Source organism: Anticarsia gemmatalis, chromosome 22 (genome assembly GCF_050436995.1).
Source record: "Anticarsia gemmatalis isolate Benzon Research Colony breed Stoneville strain chromosome 22, ilAntGemm2 primary, whole genome shotgun sequence".
NCBI lineage: Eukaryota > Metazoa > Arthropoda > Insecta > Lepidoptera > Erebidae > Anticarsia > Anticarsia gemmatalis.
The window spans coordinates 3,800,261-3,820,839 of record NC_134766.1 but is presented as its reverse complement, the minus strand read 5'-3'; the positions used below and the strand labels follow the sequence as shown (position 1 = coordinate 3,820,839).

The 20,579-nt window shown below is 38.9% G+C and overlaps 1 protein-coding gene across 1 annotated transcript; it reads left to right on the top strand.

The window, feature by feature from the left end:
• The first annotated feature begins 414 nt into the window (after nucleotides 1-414).
• Nucleotides 415-20,444, top strand: yl (Putative vitellogenin receptor yl). The gene is made up of 36 exons (XM_076128975.1): nucleotides 415-554; nucleotides 897-1,105; nucleotides 1,456-1,616; nucleotides 2,033-2,147; nucleotides 2,465-2,641; nucleotides 3,077-3,340; nucleotides 3,643-3,740; nucleotides 4,184-4,291; nucleotides 4,710-4,894; nucleotides 5,308-5,500; nucleotides 6,043-6,205; nucleotides 7,589-7,738; nucleotides 8,111-8,260; nucleotides 8,528-8,653; nucleotides 8,973-9,117; nucleotides 9,326-9,435; nucleotides 9,689-9,781; nucleotides 10,171-10,323; nucleotides 10,934-11,272; nucleotides 11,584-11,685; nucleotides 11,923-12,082; nucleotides 12,465-12,550; nucleotides 12,772-12,914; nucleotides 13,516-13,592; nucleotides 14,048-14,229; nucleotides 14,750-14,899; nucleotides 15,168-15,375; nucleotides 15,778-15,933; nucleotides 16,288-16,390; nucleotides 16,714-16,842; nucleotides 17,126-17,352; nucleotides 17,648-17,981; nucleotides 18,390-18,556; nucleotides 19,002-19,082; nucleotides 19,295-19,379; nucleotides 19,721-20,444. Exons 1-36 carry the CDS (start codon nucleotides 547-549, stop codon nucleotides 19,835-19,837), a joined length of 5,454 nt encoding a protein of 1,817 aa, XP_075985090.1. The 5' UTR covers nucleotides 415-546; the 3' UTR covers nucleotides 19,838-20,444.
• The last annotated feature ends 135 nt before the right edge of the window (nucleotides 20,445-20,579 follow it).

Sequence of the window (20,579 nt, the reverse complement as noted above, 5' to 3'; positions counted from 1 at the left end):
CTAACATTTACTTGTTAAATATTATAGTGGATTACGATAAAAAATGTATTAATCCATTGATGAAGTTCCGATAAAATAAATCAATAGGTAAAAAATACGTACTTCAGAAAATATAATAACCTTTATTTTTAATAGCAATACCATCGTATTCTGTCATATTGACATTTACGTTTTGTTCTTGCTCTACAACTTAGAAAATGTTAAAGACTGCATCGATGAGTTAGTTTAAAATTTACAAAGTTTCTTTATATTCCCGAGATTAAAAGTAATTAATTTATGAATATTATGTTTATTAATTCACTCTTTGTCTGTCTTTTTACCTGCTTATTGTACGCATCTACGTTTTGTTGTCGAGTTTAATTGAAAGTGGGTAGTTACAAATTAATTACTTTTACTAAAGTACACCTACTTCCGCTCTGTTCTTCTTCCGCCTAGCAAACCACGTGAAACATTATTTTACATATTTATTTTAAAATTAATTAGTGTTTATATTTACCAAGTTTTAATTTTACAATTTATATTTTTTACATTTAATGAATTTTCAAAATGAATCAGTAAGTACAATTTCTTTTTTAGCTTTATATTGGATGGACAATTCGTATTTTCAGCGTTTAGTAAATATAATAAAGTTTATAGATACTATTTGAGTGCCAACATACAAGACCCGTATAAAAATATAAGTATTGTTTCTTGTACTGATCAGTGCCTTGGCATTCTAAAGGTTCAGAGCAGGAGCAACACACCTAGTGATCCTTTAGAAAAAAGATGGACAATTATTATATTAATTTGTATTATATATTATAAAGTAGCGGGTAAAGTAGTTCTTTATTTAGCCTTACCCGGCAGGGAAACAATAAATTGTAAAAAACTATAAAAAATGTTCTTATAATCAACAGATTAGAATCATCAATAATAATCCTAGTCATATGCGTGGCGTTCTCGTGGCAATACGCGAACGAGTTGGAGTCGATGGACTACAGCGAATATTCGGCAGGGTGCATCGATGAGGACACGTTGCCGTGCTGGAGCGGCGGCTGCTTCCTACAGTCACAGTTCTGTGATGGCAATATAGACTGCGATGATGCGAGCGATGAAAACTTTTGCAGTGAGTTGCTTTTGTACTTTACAATGCGCTTTTTTCAAAAATATAGTTTTAAAATATTTCACCTTAGGCTTATGGGGAGCCAGATCATTCGAATCACTAACACACACACCCTTCTTGCTTAGTTCTCACCAGGAACATTCTCATAAAAAAACTACGTGTAGACACGTTACAACAGCTTACGCTATGTTGATTAAATTCGTGCCTTTTCAACATTTTTACATAAGCGTAGCATGTTTTCTTGAAGGAAATAGAGGACGTCATACCCGCGATTGAGACATACTTATACGTTATCTTAATTCTCAAAAGGTTACTCCTCTCAGATAAAAGTTATAGATGACGTTTCTCCATAGCGCTGCACAAGCCAGATGCAGAGGTATGCAACATGACGCATCAGTTCTCCTGCGCGGACGGCAATGGCTGCATCCCCAACATGTGGATATGTAACAACGAGACCGATTGCGATGATGGTAGCGATGAACTCAACTGCACACAGCTGCCAGACAATAATAATGTGAGTAACAGGAAATGAGCGCCGGTTTTCTGCCACTAGTGTGTATAAGACAGACTGTTTCTGTGCGCGGTCGGTAGTGTAACCTACTGCTAAACAGGACGTCTCAGGTTCGAAACCCGTCACGGAGGCAAAGTAGATACTATTGCGTTTTTTAAATTTTTATCTGAATATTCTCAACGGCAGTTTGGTGACGTAGCAATAGCGTTGCTTCCGATTACATGGAACTAATACCATAAATGGTTAAACATATTACATATTTCGTTGCCTATACCTTTGGGTGTTACAGATTATAAATAATATTTATAATCTCATTTACCTTTTGGACTAATATCTTAAGTAGGTATGTATCTGCTTAAGATATTAGTCCAACAAGAGTCAAATCGCCAGTTGTTAACTTTTGGTTTCTTTTTGTACAGTCGTCATGCAAAGGTTTCCAGTGCGGCGACGGCAAGTGTATCTCTAACTTGTGGGTGTGTGACGGCGTGTATGATTGTGAAGACAAGAGTGATGAATACAAACATGATTTGTGCAGTAAGTCTACGTTACTTAGTTTATTATCTATCCTCAGCTCTATCTATCAAGCTTTCTTAGGTTCAGAGATGATAAAATAATACCCATAAACATAATATTTAAAAAAATTCTTTCGTAAAATTGTTGTTTATGATTAGCTTCATGAAACTCGTTTTTTTATTGCATTTTCAGCTTCACAGCCCCAATTACTATAAGGCCTGATTTAAATGGTTTCATCATAATCGAAAGAAAGTATAAAAAGCCAGCAGACCTTATTATTTAAATCAAATAGTTTTACACCCGGTGACATAACCTGTAATAACAATTTTATTTCGCAGGGCGCGTATCCCTCCCGCACGCGATCCTAGACGGATCATTCTGCCAAGAGCTGCCAAGTCTCGGCGAGCGCAACTACAAGTGCAGTGACTCTTCATACTGTCTGCCGAGCCACATGATGTGCGATGGCATGCAAGACTGCCGCGATGGAAGCGACGAGGGACCTTTCTGTGCTAATTGTAAGTATGACATGGTCTCTTTCTGCTAATCATGTTAATAGATCATGATTTACGCCATTTACTTGCTTCAATTTCCTCTCTCCATGCTTTAGGTCACATGAGTCCCCCTTATGCATAGATGTATCTCCTACAAGAGTCAGGAATGGCTTTGTCTATTTTTTTTAAAGTCATGTCTACTATTCCTCTGCATCCCTCCCGATGCCGGCGTTAACGTGTACGACGGAGGTCCTCACTACGATTTTCAGGCTTATTTTTCTGAATTACAGCGGTTTCTGATCCTGTGAAAGTTACTATTGAAGAAATGCGTTCTTGCTAGCTGTCTGCAGCACAAGATTATATTATTAGTACCTATGATCTAGGAGCTGTCTTAACTAATCGTGACTTTGAAACTACTTACCTTTGATTTTAATCAACGTATTTTTTTCACTAAATCAGGGCATACAATGTGCAACAACTACACTTGCCTTGGCAACGAGACGCGCTGTTCTCCGGAGCGGCACGGGCCGTCATGTCTTTGCGTCCCCAACCTGTCCATGCGTCAGTACAACTACGTGACCCATCAGTGTGATGACGTAGATGAGTGCGCGATGGAGCGCCCGCAGTGCTCGCAGACCTGCATCAATGGAGACGGACATTTTACCTGCGAGTGTGAGCCAGGGTACACGAAGGATGAGTTCAGATATCTCTGTTATGCTACTGGTGAGTTTCTTTATCAGTTACAGCAAGAATCTATACATATTTTTTAGGGATATTATAAAAAAGATAGATGAAATATTATTGGGACCAAAATGGCGACAACCAGCTTTCAAATATAAAGAAGAACAATTTAAATCTGGTTTGCAGCAGTTAAGACTTGCTGCGTTTATATTTGGATACGTCTTCTAAAGATGTCTAAAAATACATTTTAAATGTCAAAAGCTCGATGCGAAGGCGGCAGTAACAGACAATTCGTCATAATACTTTTGGTCTAAGGAAGCCATTCTTCTCGGTGAATGTTGTAGGTCCCGAGGCGATGCTGTTCTTCAGCACACGCAATGACATCAGGTACCTGAAGGTCAAGAGTAAACAGATGGTTATCGTCGCTTCTGATATTAAGCAGGTATTTACTTATGGAGAACTGATTAGTATTCTATTTGGTGTTAAAAAGAATAATGGTTCCATGACATCGTACAGTAAGAAATTGTTTTGTTACTGCTGAAAAAGTTAAATGTTTTCGTGGAAACAATTGATTATTTATTTATTCGCTTTGAGATAAAGATAATCTAAAATTGTACGGATTGTAAAGGATGTACGGATTAAAAAGGTCATAAATAAAACTGTATAGCTGTATAAGGTAGGTACGCCTTGTAAGGCCCATTTTTTGTAAAATTGGTATAAATATATATTTTTTAATAAAATAGAGAAACCAACTTAATCACAATATTACTCATTTATTTGTGAATAAATTCAACATACGAATCAACATATTTATTTGGAATTTCTTATAAAAACAATTGTTTTTAAAAACTTATAGCCAAATAGAATTATGTGTTCGTTCATCAGGCTCACGGCGTATCATTCGACGGCACATACGTATACTGGGTGGAAACTGCGCAGGGTCACCAGACTATATTCAAAGCTCAGCTCGACGACATCAAGGAAACCAAGCAGGTTCGCATTTCAACTCAAGAATTTATACTTACTGATTCTATAAGAAGCATTGCCATAGGCTTCTGGTATTTATGACTGCTTCGGTGGTTAAGGTCGCCATTGCGTCGGGAGATAATGGGTTCTATCCCCACACGGAACAATAATTTGTGCGATCCACAAATAGTTATTGCGGGTCTGGTTGTACTTTGTGTCCGTTGTTTGTAAAATTGTAAAAGTTCCCGCGACACAAGAGCAATCCATTGTGCGAGAGTTGTCTTATAAAAAAAGATAGAAGAAAAAACAGGTATTGCAAAAACCTGAGATCATATTAAACTATCCACGGAATGACCGCGCTAAAGGTAACCCACAGATAGTTTACCGACTGATGAGCGCAATGGCTATATGACTGATACCTACATATTTTCATATCCCACGTCAGGTGCTGGTAGGCCTTGGCTTGGAGGAGCCGGGAGACATCGCAGTGGACTACTTAGGAGGTAACATCTACTTCAGCGACTCGGAGCGAGGGATCATCTCGGCGTGCAGAGCTGATGGTTCCATCTGTACCACTGTGAAGACGCAGAGCAAACATCCCCGGTTTGTTACACTGGATGCGAAGAACGGGTGAGCTATTGGATTTACATAATAATATCCTTAAAATGATTGTTTCATTCCTAGCATAAATTAACGTTAACTTTTGTCGTGTATTACGTTTAACTACTTTTAACCCGATTTACGGGCAAAGTTACTCGCAATTGGTAAAGATTGTAAGCTCTCAGAGTTTGCAACGCACAAAAATGAAACGTTTACAAATAAAGTATATTAGATAGGTACATGTGCAAAAAAAGTTAAGTCGCTAGCCATCTCCAACATAATTTATGATCCATTTTTTTTTTATAAAACGACGAATACATACTGAAAGCAGTTAAAAATAAAGTAGTGACTTTGCTTTTGACGTGCCTTTCTATATTCCTGTATATTTTCCCAATAGCGAGGTAACTTACTATCCCTTTACTTCACCTTCTATTTTCCAACAGTAAAATGTACTGGGCGGACTGGCAGAGCCGGGCAGTGATAATGTCAGCTCGCATGGACGGCAGTCAGCCCGACGTGCTGGTGGACCACCTGCGCGGGTTTGCATCAGGCCTCGCCCTCGACGCACCCAACGGACGTCTGTACTACGTCGACCATACGATCAAAGTTGTGCTGCTTAATGGGAAACATGTTTATGTAAGTGATGAGAACTATATCGCTAGAGACTGCGTTAAAGAACCGTTTAATACGATTAATAAATAATATAGTATGTATATAATAATATAGTATGTATGTCATAAATTTGAAACTCACGCGTTGCATGCATAATAGAATACGGGAATTAACGCGAACACGCATTTTATCTTAAAATGTCTAACGTTTCGGCACAGGTTGCACTCGCCGTGGTCCCAGGCTGACCATGGTATGTATGTGTCCAAACCGCTATAGTTTAAAAACTTTACCTATAATGCTGCTTATTCACACACAGTCTTTAATTGATCGAGTTGTGGAGTTTACTATTTGTAATTTATTTTACGTTGGGTACCTACTTTCAATATTGAGATTGATGTAGCACGATGGCTAGTGCAAGAAATACTGCCGCGGCTGCAAAAAAAAGAGAGGAAGAATCTCTTATTACTCTGGCTAACTTCATCCGGGATCGACATCTCTTTGAATATGACGTTTTTCGCGAATTTGTAATATACTTAATATATTATTATAATCTTCTTTTACTACAGTCACTATTCGAGGAGCCGTTCCACCATCCCTACTCTATCTCGGTGTTCGAGAACACGGTGTACTGGAGCGACTGGACGTCCAACACCATACAAACCATGGATAAGATCCATGGCAGCGCGCAGAAGAGAAACGTTCTGCTTAAACTTGATACTCCTGTACTTGGTATGTAGAAGATAAATCATTTTGCAAGCATATAATCCATTCTTTATTACTATTATTACTATTTTTTTAAATCCATACTAATATTATAAATGCGAAAGTAACTCTGTCTGTCTGTCTGTCTGTCTGTCTGTCTGTCTGCTACTCAATCACGCCTAAACTACTGAACCAATTTGCATGAAATTTGGTATGGAGATATTTTGATACCCGAGAAAGGACATAGGCTACTTTTTACCCCGGGAAAATGACGCATTTCCCGTGAAAATTCAGGTGGCGAATTAAGTCGCGAATAATCAATATTATAATGACAATTAAAATAACAAAATTCCGTTGTCATGGCAACTGTTTTAATGGCGGATATGCCTTAGCGCGACTTCGTTATATTAGGAGATATTTAAATAATTTTGATATATTTTTCGTGAAAAAAAGGCATATTTTATATCATCACGCTACGACCAATAGGAGCACAGTAACAGTAAAAAGTGTTATAAAAACGGACCCATTCTCTCTTATGTGACGCAAGCGAAGTTGCGCGGGTCAGCTAGTATTATAAATACGAAAGTAACTCTGTCAGTCTGTTACTCAATCACCCCTAAACTACTGTACCAATTAGCATGAAATTTGGTATGGAGATATTTTGATACCCGAGAAAGGACATAGGCTACTTTTTACCCCGGGAAAATTACGCATTCACATGGGAAAATTCAGGTGGCGGACGAAGTCGCGGGTAAAAGCTAGTTTTTTTATAAGGGTAATTCGGGATCTTAGATTAAGACTCCGCTGTCTGTCTTTCCGTCACCACCTCCGCTGTTTTCATAGATAATGGAACAGAACGTGCCCAAGTCCGACTCACAACTTAGACGGTTTTATATCAGAAGTAAAATCTTGGATCGCTTGACATTTCGGCGTTGAATACGTAGGTGGCAGTCAAATTAAAAAAAGGCTTTCGCCACATAAAGACATAAGAGAGAGACATAGTAATATAGGAACAAGTAGGTAATCATGTTTCTCAACCCAAGATTATGTCATCAACGTCACGAGGTATTTGAGCGTGAAGAGGTCAATGTTCGTTGACAAACATTGTATTTTTACTATCTTGTGATAACGATCAATCACTGATTCATCAGCTGATTTCCAACTTTATATCCAAATTGCTTATCAACTTTCACGATCACGTTTCCGCATTTTTATCACCATAATATATTATATAGCTTCCTTGGCTAAAAAAAAAAAAAAAAAAAATAATTATTATGACATGGTCTTACAAAGTTCTAATGTTTACGATACCATTTTTTTTTTTTTATTATTTTTTTTTTCGAGTCTACTTATGTACAATCCTCGATAGTTTAATGTCCTTTAACAATAATTATGTCACTTTGTGTCCAGGTATGCACATGTACCACCCGGTGCTGGTGAACGCGAGCTCGAACCCGTGCAGCAGTAACAACTGCTCGCACCTGTGCTTCGTCACGTCCAACACCAGCCACGTCTGCGCCTGTCCCGACGGCATGGACATACACGATAATACGTGTACCCGTAAGTATTCTCTATTGTACAGTCTTAATGTCCTATAATATTCCGACCTGATAGAGCTTGTACTACCCGAAGTCGGACGCATATATATTACAGCCTTAAATGCTTTTAATTTTCATCATCATCACTACTTTTTAGTCCCCTGTTTGTAATGAAGTCAAAAAATGCTAAACGATTCTCCAATAGACTGTGCATAACTGCTGCAATAGGATGATAATTGTTAACAGTGCGATTGGTGCAAGTTCAGAGATGTCAAGACGACAAGAAACAAGCCTGCCAGGTTTTCTAACAACTTGTAAAAATCTGCGGATGTTTGCTCTGTGAAGTTAGTTCTAGTGTGTATCTTATTTGGCCTATATTTTTTTCTTACACCAGGTCCAAGTGACTACAGAGCCAAGTACCTGGTAGTAGCCGGTGGGGAGCTGTTCACGAGGTTCCAGTACGATGAGCTCGGCAACCCTGAGAGTCACGCCACGCACTTCGCCATCGGACGCGTGCAGGCCATGGCTTATGATAGCTTTAGAGGTAAGAAGCTTAAGCATCAATTCTAGAAATTACTACCGATTCATTTATGACACTGGGTGAAGCGTCAAGATTTCAAAAGCAATGAATAAAAAATACACTTGCGCCTATTATACCTAAAAGTTTACGTAGAAGTGTACATAAAGTATATGAAGTAGATCACGAAAATACTAAATTAAATTGAACTCATCTCAAATATTGCATTTCTATGGTCCTGGACGTCACTTTCGTTTGTATTCTGTGTCCATATTAACTTGCCTGTATCAACAGATACCCTGTACCTGTACGATGGTCAGCGCAAAATGATCAGTTGCGTGAATATCAGTGACTTCACACTGGGGCATACGCAGCGAGTCGTCTTCGACGGGCTGGAAAACGTTGTCGACATGGATTATGGTGAGTCCTTCCTGTAGTTGTGGTGCAGCTATATCTATCAAGCGAAGCATAATAAGGTCCTCCAGATCAAAATTGGGCCAAGGCGGTCAGTTTTATTGTTATTAATTTTTAGCGTAAAAGTTGGTCTAAACTTTACACAGAGAGCTACACTCTCTGTACCATCATTTGCATAACCCAGCAGGATACAGCAGAGACTTTTGAGTGGTGCGGATTTCGAATTCTTGAAGCTTTTGTACGAAAATGGCGCTATTGGTAGTTTAAGTTACTGCAAAATGAGATGACATGCGAGAGTTGTTTTTGAAACGCTATGTGCTTCCAGACTACGCGAGTGACAACCTATACATAGCGGACGCAGGTCGCCGCGTGGTTGAAGCCTTCTCCATCAGGACACAGAGGCGCGCGCTCGTGCACCGCTTCCCGACCCATGAAGTGCCTATTAGTCTCTGTGTTATGCCGGATTATGGGTACGAAAACCAAAAAAATGTTCTATTAGATCCAATATTTTCCCTTAAAACTGACAAAAAACGTCGTGCAATAATTTTGAAAACTATATTACGTAATACAAATCATTGATATTGTAAAGGAGCTAAACATAAAAAGGATTTTCATCACACCTTTAAACATTGGTAATCTTAACGTTTAGTACTTTTTTAATATTTTTTAATCGTTCAGGAGAATGATGGTAGCGGTGGTGGAAAGTGAACAACACAATATCATACACATCGACAGCATGGGACTGGACGGCGAGGATCGGAAGCACATCATTCTGAACAATCTGAAAGGTACAATATTTACAAAACACAGTTCCCTAATTGAATTGAATCTCTCTTTATTTTTTATTAATTTTTATCGTAAGTAGGTACTCGCACTTGGCCAGCGTGGTCGACACAAGGCCTAACCTCATTTCTCTTCTTTTCCTCTTTACGGGAGGAGATCCTTGCCCAGCAGGAGGACAGTAATGTGTTAAATTTGTATCCAATTAACAATTTAGTACGTAAATTATCTTTTTATAGAATGATTTCTTTCAACTGTCAGGTCCTCATGTTCGTCTCCGTTATGTGCAACATTTGGACAACGTGTTCATCTCAGACGAGAGCAATGGAGCCATCGACTTCATGCATCCTGACGGTGAGTACAATATCTAAAACTTCTCAATTTTAAAAATAACAGGTTACCAGTTCTTCGATTATAAGTAATATACTAATATCTTGAATGACAATTATATAATTTAATTAATATTAAACAACAAACTTAGACCTATCTTACTTCAGAATAAAAATCAACGGTAATATTTAGGCATTGAATATTAGGATTCAACTTATGGAGATTATTAAAATTCTATTCATTAGGAATCAACTTCGAGCGAATAATACTAAAGCACTCTTCTTTTAGGAATCTTATTATTTATTAACATACAACCAAAGACTACTAGAACACTTACACGTACATTATATTATCAAATGTTCCCCATAAACTACGGTATTTCGCCTTTAAAACACGACTCTTTTTATGTTCAGGCACCGGTTTAGAAGGTTACCGTGAGTTGTCCACAACGGTCGCAAGTCTGGCCGTAGCCGACAACTACGTGTTCTGGACAGACAGACGCACTCCTCGCCTCTTCTGGTCTGATATACATGAGACCACGCACAAGATACGCAGGATTGATCTGGGTAAGTTATTTATTGCTTACTCCAGAGGATTATGTAAGCTTTTAGTTAGGCGGTCCATCGGTGGGTGGCTGCCGAGTGCCACATATGCTTAGCATCACCGTGTATTAGTTGATATTTATGGTGACTTCAAGCTGAGCCTTTTTAATAAGTTTGAGACTTTTTATTAAGCTTGCATTAATAGCAGGTTGATTTATAGCACCAAAAAGAAATGTACTTTGCCAACATAACCAAAAGTTTTACTTCATGTTCTAAAGTCACATATTCTAACAGGAGCTCTTGGAGTCGGTTATTTTACTTATATGGCAGTTGAATTATTTAGAACTAGCTGACCCGCGCAACTTCGCTTGCGTCACCTAAGAGAATGGGTCAAAATTTTCCCCGTTTTTGTAACATTTTTCGTTGCTTCTCTGCTCCTAATGACCGTAGCGTGATGTTATATAGCCTATAGCCTTCCTCGATAAATGGGCTATCTAACACTGAAAGAATTTTTCAAATCGGACCAGTAGTTCTTGAGATTAGCGCGTTCAAACAAACAAACAAACAAACAAACAAACAATCAAACAAACAAACTCTTCAGCTTTATTATATTAGTATAGATTTTTTGTTTCAGCATTACTCCCAAACAACACCCAGCTCCTAATTCAAGCGACATCGCCCCCTCCCGACAAAAAAGACCCCTTATTCAATCATCCCTGTCTCAAGAACATCTGTTCCGACGTCTGTGTTCAAGAACCACATGACCCTGCGCACTCTTCGACCTTCCACATGGGGTACAAGTGTCTGTGCCGTCCAGGGTATGTGCTGAGAGACGGCAAGTGTCACAGCGTGGTGGTCTGCGATGATGATGAGGTTGTTTGTCATAAGAGTAATGCGTGTGTGGATCAGGAAGCTAAATGTAATGGTGTTGCTGACTGTCCGTTGGGGGAGGATGAAGAAGGGTGTCCTGTTGGTAAGTGAAGGGATTTTTCTCGTACGCTTGTTTTCTCGGTGGGACAATGTGATCGATATACGACTTCATTTTATCAATTGTAATATTTTGTAGCCTCGTATTTCTCTAATTTCTCGACTGTTTGACTGTAAGGCTTTTAGCAGATTTTTTTATTCACAATTTATCAGTTTACTTCCTCTATAAACTTCACATTTAATTTGTACAAACTTACATTATCACTCTTTTGTTTATTTTGTCCAATACAAGAACCGAATCTTGAGCCATCCGAGTTTAGGGATAGTCTTTTTATGTGTAATTTTCGTTTTCAACAGTGGAACCTACAGATATTTGTGGACCAGATGAGGTCTTCTGCAATAACAAGTGTCTGAATAAGAGAACCACTACAATGTGTGATGGAAAACCAATCGATCCGGGTAAGTTTTCTTACTCTTATCTTCTATAGCTCCCAGCTGTTTTAAACATCACAAAACACTTTGGAATTCATTAGAAATGGTCCAAAATAATTCTGTTTGTTGAGAGGTTAATTGTTTATTCTACCTTTTACATGTCTTTTACACCCACTTATGCAACAATTGTAAAGTCTAACTTTTTCTTTCGTCTGATTTATAAAACGTGATGATGTCTGACCTGATTTTCTTCTTTTTCCTCAGAAGAACATAGTCCCTGTATCGTGACGGAGTATCAATGTGCAAACAGTTCCATTTGCATCTCTCGCTCACTGCTGTGTGACGGCAGCACCGACTGTCCTCGCGCTGATGATGAACTGTCCTCCGAGTGTGATACTTTCACGTGCTTCGATACTGAGTTCATGTAAGTATCTTGAAACTTCTGGATACCTCTAAAAGTTATGTGTATAAATATACCTTGAATGTATAAGAGTTCTTTAAACATTTCTTGAAGGGATGCAAAGTTGAAGAAGGACTTTGACCACGCATTTTACCTGAACTGAACAAATGCCTAACGTCTCGGCGCAGGTTGCACTCGCCGTGGTCTCTGGCTGACTCAACCCGTATTCTGTTATACTTACATTAAACATGCAACACTAGAGTTTAAAGTTATGAAGGACTTTACCAGTTTAGTGGAATCTTTGCCTGACCTTTTCGTCAATCCAGCAGGAGACATGTTGACCGTTTTGAAGAATATACTTCCAGATTACTATAAGGTTTATTATTATACCACTTTTTGATATCAGGTGTACATCGGGATCTTGCATAGCAAGTAGTTGGCTATGCGACGGTGACCTCGACTGTAGCGATGGATCCGATGAAATTGATTGTGGTGAGTGAAAATATCTTTTTATTGTGACTAAAAACGAACGAAATATTTGTGGATCACACAAATATTTCTTTCGTGTGGGAATCGAACCCACGACCTCCCGCCGCAATGGAAGTGGTGGGGTGACCACAAACCACTGCGCCTCGGAGGCCGTCTATGATATCTAAGCAATAAAAACTTATAAATAAAGTATTCAAGTACTTATACTATGAACTGTATCGCAGAGCACACAACCTGCAGGCCAGGTAACTTCAGATGCAGGAGTAGAGAGTGTATTGAGCTGAGCAAGCGCTGTGACGGCCACCAAGACTGCTTCGACTTCTCTGATGAAGAAGACTGCGATGAAGAGACCATTGTAGACGTCACGGTGAGAATACGTATTTACTACCCGCTGTTTTGTCTTTTTGCTCTATAAAGCCTGAGCACAGGTGAAATAGCAACTGTAAGTTTAAATAATTGCAAAATTCGAGGCGCCCATAGCCAGTTGCGCTCACCGGTCGGTAAACGATCTGTGGGTTAAGCAACCCTTGGCGCGGTCACTCCATAGATGGGTGACCGCATAGTGATATTTGAATTGGGCGTCTCCGTGCTTCAGATGGCACGTTAAAAGTCGGTCCCGGTTGTTGTCTACTAAGATAACAGTCGTTAAGCCACGTCAAAGGCCTCTCGAGCGGCTTGAACAACTTTGACACTAGGTTGACCACTAACCATACGACAAAAAACAATTGCAAAATAGCAATACTTGCTTCAGCTGTATTTCTCAAATGACGGTACTTTTCACAAATATAAGTATTAAGATGTATTGCATCAAAAAATATTTCAGAAATCGAATAAACCTATAATGCACTCCCTGATAAACAGAATCCTCTAATTCTGACTTATAATATATTTACTAGGGTATACCTACTCTGTTTCTTTTGCTTACGGTCTTTACGCTTATGCTTACTAATATCGTAAGAATTCTTCAGGAGGTAGAGCCGCGCTGCGGTTTCGGCGAGTTTGCGTGTGAACACAACACAAGCATTTGCTTACCGCACAGTGCTCGGTAAAATGAGCATGCTCTTTCTTCTCTGTTCTTTGGGTGATGGCTTAATTCGTGAAAATGGTGATACATAGGCTTCTTACATACATAAAGTATAGAGATAATCAGGTGATGGTTTTCTGCTTTCAATGATCACAATTAAAAGCTGTTGTTGTTAGTAGTCTTTTCGTTTCTATTTCATATTTATGTATTTTTTTAACTTGAAGAAGACTAAAACGTCTTCCCTGGAGCTCTGATTCTGCTAAATGGGAATTTGACTATAGAATGGTGAAGGGAAACGATTTTATTAAATTAAAATAGACCTCGTGACTGGTAAAAAGGTCTTCTTATATTCGGTTTTCTCTGAAACAGTGTCTGTAATAAGAAAGCTATTATTATCGGTGTAGGATTTGTGACTTGTCCTTGTAAAGTCCTTCTACGAACGACTTCCAAATTTCTTACGAACACTTTATATTTAGTTGCAACATGAAGACAGAGTGTCCAGGCGGCAGTGACGAGGCCGGCTGTGAGAAGCGATGTGCGCCTCTAGGTCTGTTCGCGTGTGAGCAAGAGCTGCAGTGCGTCAGTTTACACCGCGTGTGTAACGGATACAGAGACTGTGCTGATGGTTCCGATGAGACACCTGATGCTTGCGGGAGAGGTACTTTGAAACTTCCTTGTTCTTGTTCATTCTCTTCTCCTATTTTCATGGTTCTTAAAGTGATGCATGAAAGAGATCGGTCGGAGAGATCACTCTCATCATGAGTCGAAACTGTATTGCGCCGCAAAAGAGATGCGTGCTGTGTGCGCATTTGTACAATTCTGAAGAAGATTAGGTCGGGGAAAAAGTCTTTTAGCATTATAGTATGTATGAACTTGTAATAAAATCTCTTTGGCTTCAAGAATCACAAATCGCTCGTGAGGTACCTACCCAAATATCGAGCTTTTTCGTTTAGAGAAAAGATTTTATTACAGGTTCATACATACTATAATGCGAAGACTTGTTCCCCGACCTAATAGTTTGAAGAGACTTAAGTAGCCTGTGTTTTGGTTCTATGTACTATATATACCTCTCCTTGCAATGTAGGTAGGAGTATAGTACACAAAACTCACGGACAAAGAGGATATATATGTATACGCGACGTTGCAAAATAATGATGCCTCAAATTCTTTTGTTTTAGTGAACAGAACATCAGTGTTATACCCGGCGCATTCGTCCGGGCCTTGCATTGACGCATTCAGGTGTCGTAACGGACAATGCGTGGAATGGACTCAGTTGTGTGACAATCGCACCGACTGCGTGGACGGTAGCGATGAGGGAGGACTATGCCGTAAGTTCCTGGTTTAAAAGACCTTCAGGCTTTTGGTAAACTTCAAATCATATAGCCTAGTTTGGTATTGGCTATATTTCTTACTGTCTTCTGCACTCTTTTAGTTTTTGTTAGTCTTTATCTATTTCGAGAGTTTTTTTGTCATCGTATACAAAAGTCTACACAGATCCTTCTGCAACTCATCTACAGGTCTTCATTACGGCTCTTATGCTAAGTTCCTTTCGTATTCAACCGAATTTTGTAAACCACTTATACTTTTTCTTCTCAGTAACATCGTGCATATCAGACAAATGTTCGTACGAATGTACTCCGACGCCCCTGGGTGCTCACTGCACGTGCCACGAGGGGTACGCGCTGGGACAGGACGGGTACACGTGTGAGGACGTGGACGAGTGTGAGACGGACGTGTGCTCGCAAGGCTGCCACAACATACCTGGAGGTTTTATATGTACCTGCCACCATGGATATGCGCTAAGGTATGAGGAAGGTATAATTGTCCAACTGCTGAGTAGCGATCATCTCCTCGACTGTGGGTTGAGGACATGAATAACTTAGGACATGCTTTTAAAATGTTTAGGCTTGTTTTCCTGATGTAAAAACACTTTGACAAACATTAAAATGATGTTTGTTGCTTTTTATGCTAGTTTCGCACTTCGTACAACGTTTACTGTCAAAACTAGTCAAAAGTTATCTACAACTCGATGGCAATAGAAGGCTGATCTGTAATGCTAAAAGTTTGAATGGAACTTATATCTAAAATCATCAGTAAACGTCTATGAGATTCTAATTACACACAAAAACTGATGGATAAAAGAAATTGTCCAATAATTTTCATTAATAATATTTTACTTACATACTTACGCATTAATATTGAACAGGGCCGACCGCCGTTCATGTAAGGCCATCAAAGGCAACATGGCAGTGCTCTACGTGTCTGGCAACTCTGTCCGCTCCGTGTCGTCTGACGGCCACGGTGCTGTGGAGTTTTTCGACCAGAAGACTCCTGGCATCACTGATTTGGACGTCCACGTCAGGTATGTGGCCGAGGCTGAGGTAGCGCTGCAGTTTGTTATACTTTTTTTCGAAGTGTTAGAAGTCACTATTTCTTCTTTTTCCTATTTTATTTTTCTTTTTTATAACTGTGATAACTAGATGTTAAAACCATGGCAGCAAGGTAGGCGGGTGTCTGTAAGCGATGAATTTTTATTTCATTTCGTTTTGCCACTAAACATTCGTCCTAAAGATTTTAAATAAGTACATGAAAAGGGTTTTGTACTTGTATGACAGAAAAAGCAAAACGTTATTACTCTTCTTGATTTTCGAAGAATGTCAAGGATTTAACGTAATAATTTACTCTAGTCTACTTATTCGTTTGGTCGATGTTATAGGCAAAGCAAGCTGTACGTGACATCGACGGAAACAGGCAAGTTGCTTGAAGTGAACAGCTCGCAGAATGTCATTGCTGTCACCAACATTGGACGTCCTACCAGGGTAAGTCATGTGCTGATGGCAAAGTATATAATCTACTTCTTTAAAGTCTTACCCAGTGCTAGCGCCACCGCTGGCAACCACGTGCCCATCTCGAGCTTAGCAAGCGATTTTTGGTTTTTTAATTTGTTGATAAAGTTTAGAATTATTAAAGGATGAATGTGCTTGTCCCGGTGCTGCCGGCAGCGGAATTTTGCTGAAACATCGTAACTATTTCACTTCTTTCGCAGTAATACCACAATTTGGCCCTCTCACTCCTAAGGTCGGCTATCGTCAATTAACCACTATCAACAGAACTCATCTTCCATTTTGACTATTGTCTCCAGGTGGCGGTAGACTGGGTGACAGGTAATGTGTACTTCGTGGACAGTACTCCGACGGCGATGCGCGTCAGAGTGTGTCACGTCACGAAGAAGCGATGTGCCACACTACAGAAACTGCCTTCTGATGCTGAGGTAAGGTCGAAACTTCATATTCTTTAGCATCTTAAAGGATTCCAATATTTAAAGTGGATTTATTTTAGAACGCAACGTCTGTTATGCATTACTTAGTTTTAAAAATAGTAGGTAAAACTGTGGTAAAAAGTTGATATCAATATTGGCGATATTACATATCATCATTAATATTTTTTTTCAAAAAAAAAAATTTTCATTACATTCATCTGCAATTTACGAAAAATATTTAACTATCATGTAAAGAAGCATGGTTATTAGTACTGGTTCCTTGCACTTTCCACAGGTGACAGCTCTAATCGTAGACCCAAGTGCTCGTCGCATGTTCTACTGCGTGACCCGCGAGCTGGAGTCAGTCGTGTGGTCGGCAAGTCTGTCAGGCCGTCATGTGACTGACCTGACCACGGTGAAGCACTGCACCGGCCTCGCCGTCGACTCCTTCAAGAAGAAGCTGTTTGTCGCTGAGACGGGACCCTCGCATATCTTAAGGATGGATTATGAGGGAGAAAGCCAGTAAGTCACCTGTTCTTTTTAAAAAACTAAACTATCTACCTCCAATTACATTAGGTACTTACCCAATTTATTTTGATTCCTATTAAGTTCTGTCAAGATAAATCTATGACGAGGGCAACTTCAAACCTCGAGAAAAGCAGTACCTAATGAATAAAAAAAATCTTTGATACAGCAATAAAAGATTTTAATCCTCAGGCTCGAAGAGAAATTCAGCTAGTTCGAACTGATCTTTAAAAACTGTCTACGTCTATGTATGTAACAGACATGAAAAAACACCAAACCAAATCTTTTCCAGCAAAAAGATCTTAGCAGACCAGCCCCAGCTACAAGCTCCTCACGGCCTCGTGATCTTCCAAGACCACGTCTACTACCTAGTAGCCAACTCCTCACGCCTCGGCCGCTGCCAGCTGTTCGGACACAAGCGATGCGAGAACTACCTGTACAGAGTCTTCAACGCTAACACATTTGTGATCCGCCATGATAGTATACAAAGAGATGACCTGGTGGATGATTGTGAGGGAGTCGTGTGTTCAAATGTTTGCGCGCTGGACGCTGATGGGCCGAAGTGCGTGTGTGATGATGGAAGTCTTGCGGTGGATGGTGTTTGTCCTGAATTGGAGAAGAGTCTGGTAAGTTCAGTTACCTATAGTAAAAAGATTTTTACTTAAACCTGTCTCCAATAACCTATTACAGGATACCAGAGTAGGTGTACTCGTTTTTTTTAGTAAGTAGATAATTGGCAATTGCTGTCTAATTATTGTTTTTGTATCATTACGCCTGGTAACCTCAAAGGTGTGGGTAGAAGTATATTAAATAAACATATCTACCCATTTTTCGCTGTTAGTATTACACCAAGCCTGCTATCCAATTTCGGGTTAAAATTAAGGATTTTCCAAAAGAAATTGAAAAATCCAATAACGCTTCACGAATCGAACCTGACGACCTAGTGACCAGTATGAGCACTCATTACTACCAAGATCACAATCTATGCCTATTGCCTACCATCTGCTAGCTTCCTAAATGCTTGATATTCGTAGCAACCACTATTCAACGGGTGGTCATACGAGGACATGGTGACGGCCCACAGCGTGTCGTTCAACATCATCACGGTGGTGTTGGTGCTGTTCGCGCTGTACCTCTGCGTGTTCGTGTATTACCACTTCGTCTTCAAACCGAAGCGCGCCAGAGCGTCGGCTTACACTGAGTGAGTATAACAGATTAAGTATTTTGATAATAAATAGGATTAAGGCCCAGTGTCACCACTTCTGAATAAGTACCTACTTATCGGTTAGTTTAACAGGCAGAATTTCAACTTCTGTTTACATACTTTATCTATCGGGTAGGTTATCCATGCCCTATGAAACTATACCAAACCGCTTTATCATCACGGACTGAAAATAGGAAACAATAACGCTTAGCAACGCCGTTCCTTCGTATTAGATATAAAGTTTTTTATTAATTTTTAACCCTTTACTGTCCTATTGCTGGGCAAGGCTTTCCTCTTCAACCAGGGAGGGGTTAGGCCTTGAGTCCACCATGCTGGCCAAGTGCGGGTTGGAGACTTATAGTTCATAGTTATTTCTATAAAATATCTTCTTTCAATTACAATAGTTTATACAATAGGTAATATTTTCTTTTATTACCAACAGGGTGCGGTTCCAGAACACATCACCTAATAGCTCAGCTATTTCTTCCAACTCTACCATTCAGATGAGCACGGAGCCAGGAAGGTAAGTTTTAACCGTAGGTATAGGTACGGCAGGTAATATAAGTATTTAACAAGAAGCAAAAATTTTAGATACCTGCTTTAAGACATCGATCGTTAAACAGAATTTTACTTGATCAAGCTGTAACTTCGACTAAACTAACGGCTTAAGTCAATTTAACTGTGTGAGTATGAATTATTAATTAGTGTGTTAAGTTCATAAATATTTTCTTACAGTACCGTGGCTCATGAGTTCGTGAATCCGCTGCAGTATGTGAGAAACATGTGGTACAGCTCTTTCCGCAAGCAAACTAGACCTACTGTAAGTTAATTATTTTTATTTCATTAACAATCAGGAGGTCCAGATTCGATTCCAAAATGCCAAGGTGGCAAAATGTAGATGTACTTCCCAACTCTGTCTCCACCTTCAAAGAATATTATATCATGCCTGATAATATAATTTTTGTAAAATAACAAATTTGTGTTATATTTAGGAACCTAATAAAAGCAGTTAGGATTTTGTTAAACCTATGTACTTACATTTCAAGCTCGACTTCTCGAATCGAGCATGAAACCTAACTTTCTCAGACCTAAATTTACTTTCATGCAATCCTTTGTCAAGATTTAGCATCGTCATTATAAAGCACATACATTTTCTTCCAGTTCCTAAATGAAGTAGCGGTGAACATGCCGAGCTCACCACCACAACAAGACCTGTCAGATACGGAGTCAGACCTCGATGACAAAGAGCATAAGAGAATACTAAGACACAGACTGTAGAGTATTTGTATAAATTGTGTGGTTTTATTCTTTTGATATTTTATCTAGTCGTTCTCAATAACTAATTCGCCAAAAGGCAAGTATTACAGCTGCACATATTTTTTTATCTGATACTTCTACCCAGTTATAAAAAAAAATAGTTTTTTTCTGAAAAATCTGTAGCTAAAATTCTTGCGCTCATAGACAAGAATTCTAGATTTGTTTTGTCTGAAATGTGCCCCTGTAGCATATAATATGCAATGTCCTGCCGACGACGTTTGATGATTGAGAACTAGTGAAAGAAACAAAGACTTGTTATTTTGTATAGGAAGTGGTTGAAAAGCTGCAAATGATGATTCACCATGAATTTATGAAATCTGCATTTCATGTTAATAAATTTAAATTATCTTCATATTTGTTATGCTTAATAATATGTATAAAATTTGAAAATTGTTTTATATTTCTGCATTTGTTTTAACTTTTTAAGTATCTATTTATTCAGGCATAAAATATAATGTAATGTATTTTAATATAATTGAAAATAAGCTAATTATGAATAAGCATAATTTTTGATCTTATTTTTAAAATGTAATTTGTACAGTGTGCAAATAAAAACATTATTTCAGTATGTTTTGTTTTATTTTTACTTTAATCAAAATCAAATTGCATGCAAGTGGAGAAGACAATTAGAACTATTTTTACAACAAAAATAGCAAATTGAGCCCTGACTCCATTACATTTGTTTATTATATTTGAGTGCCAG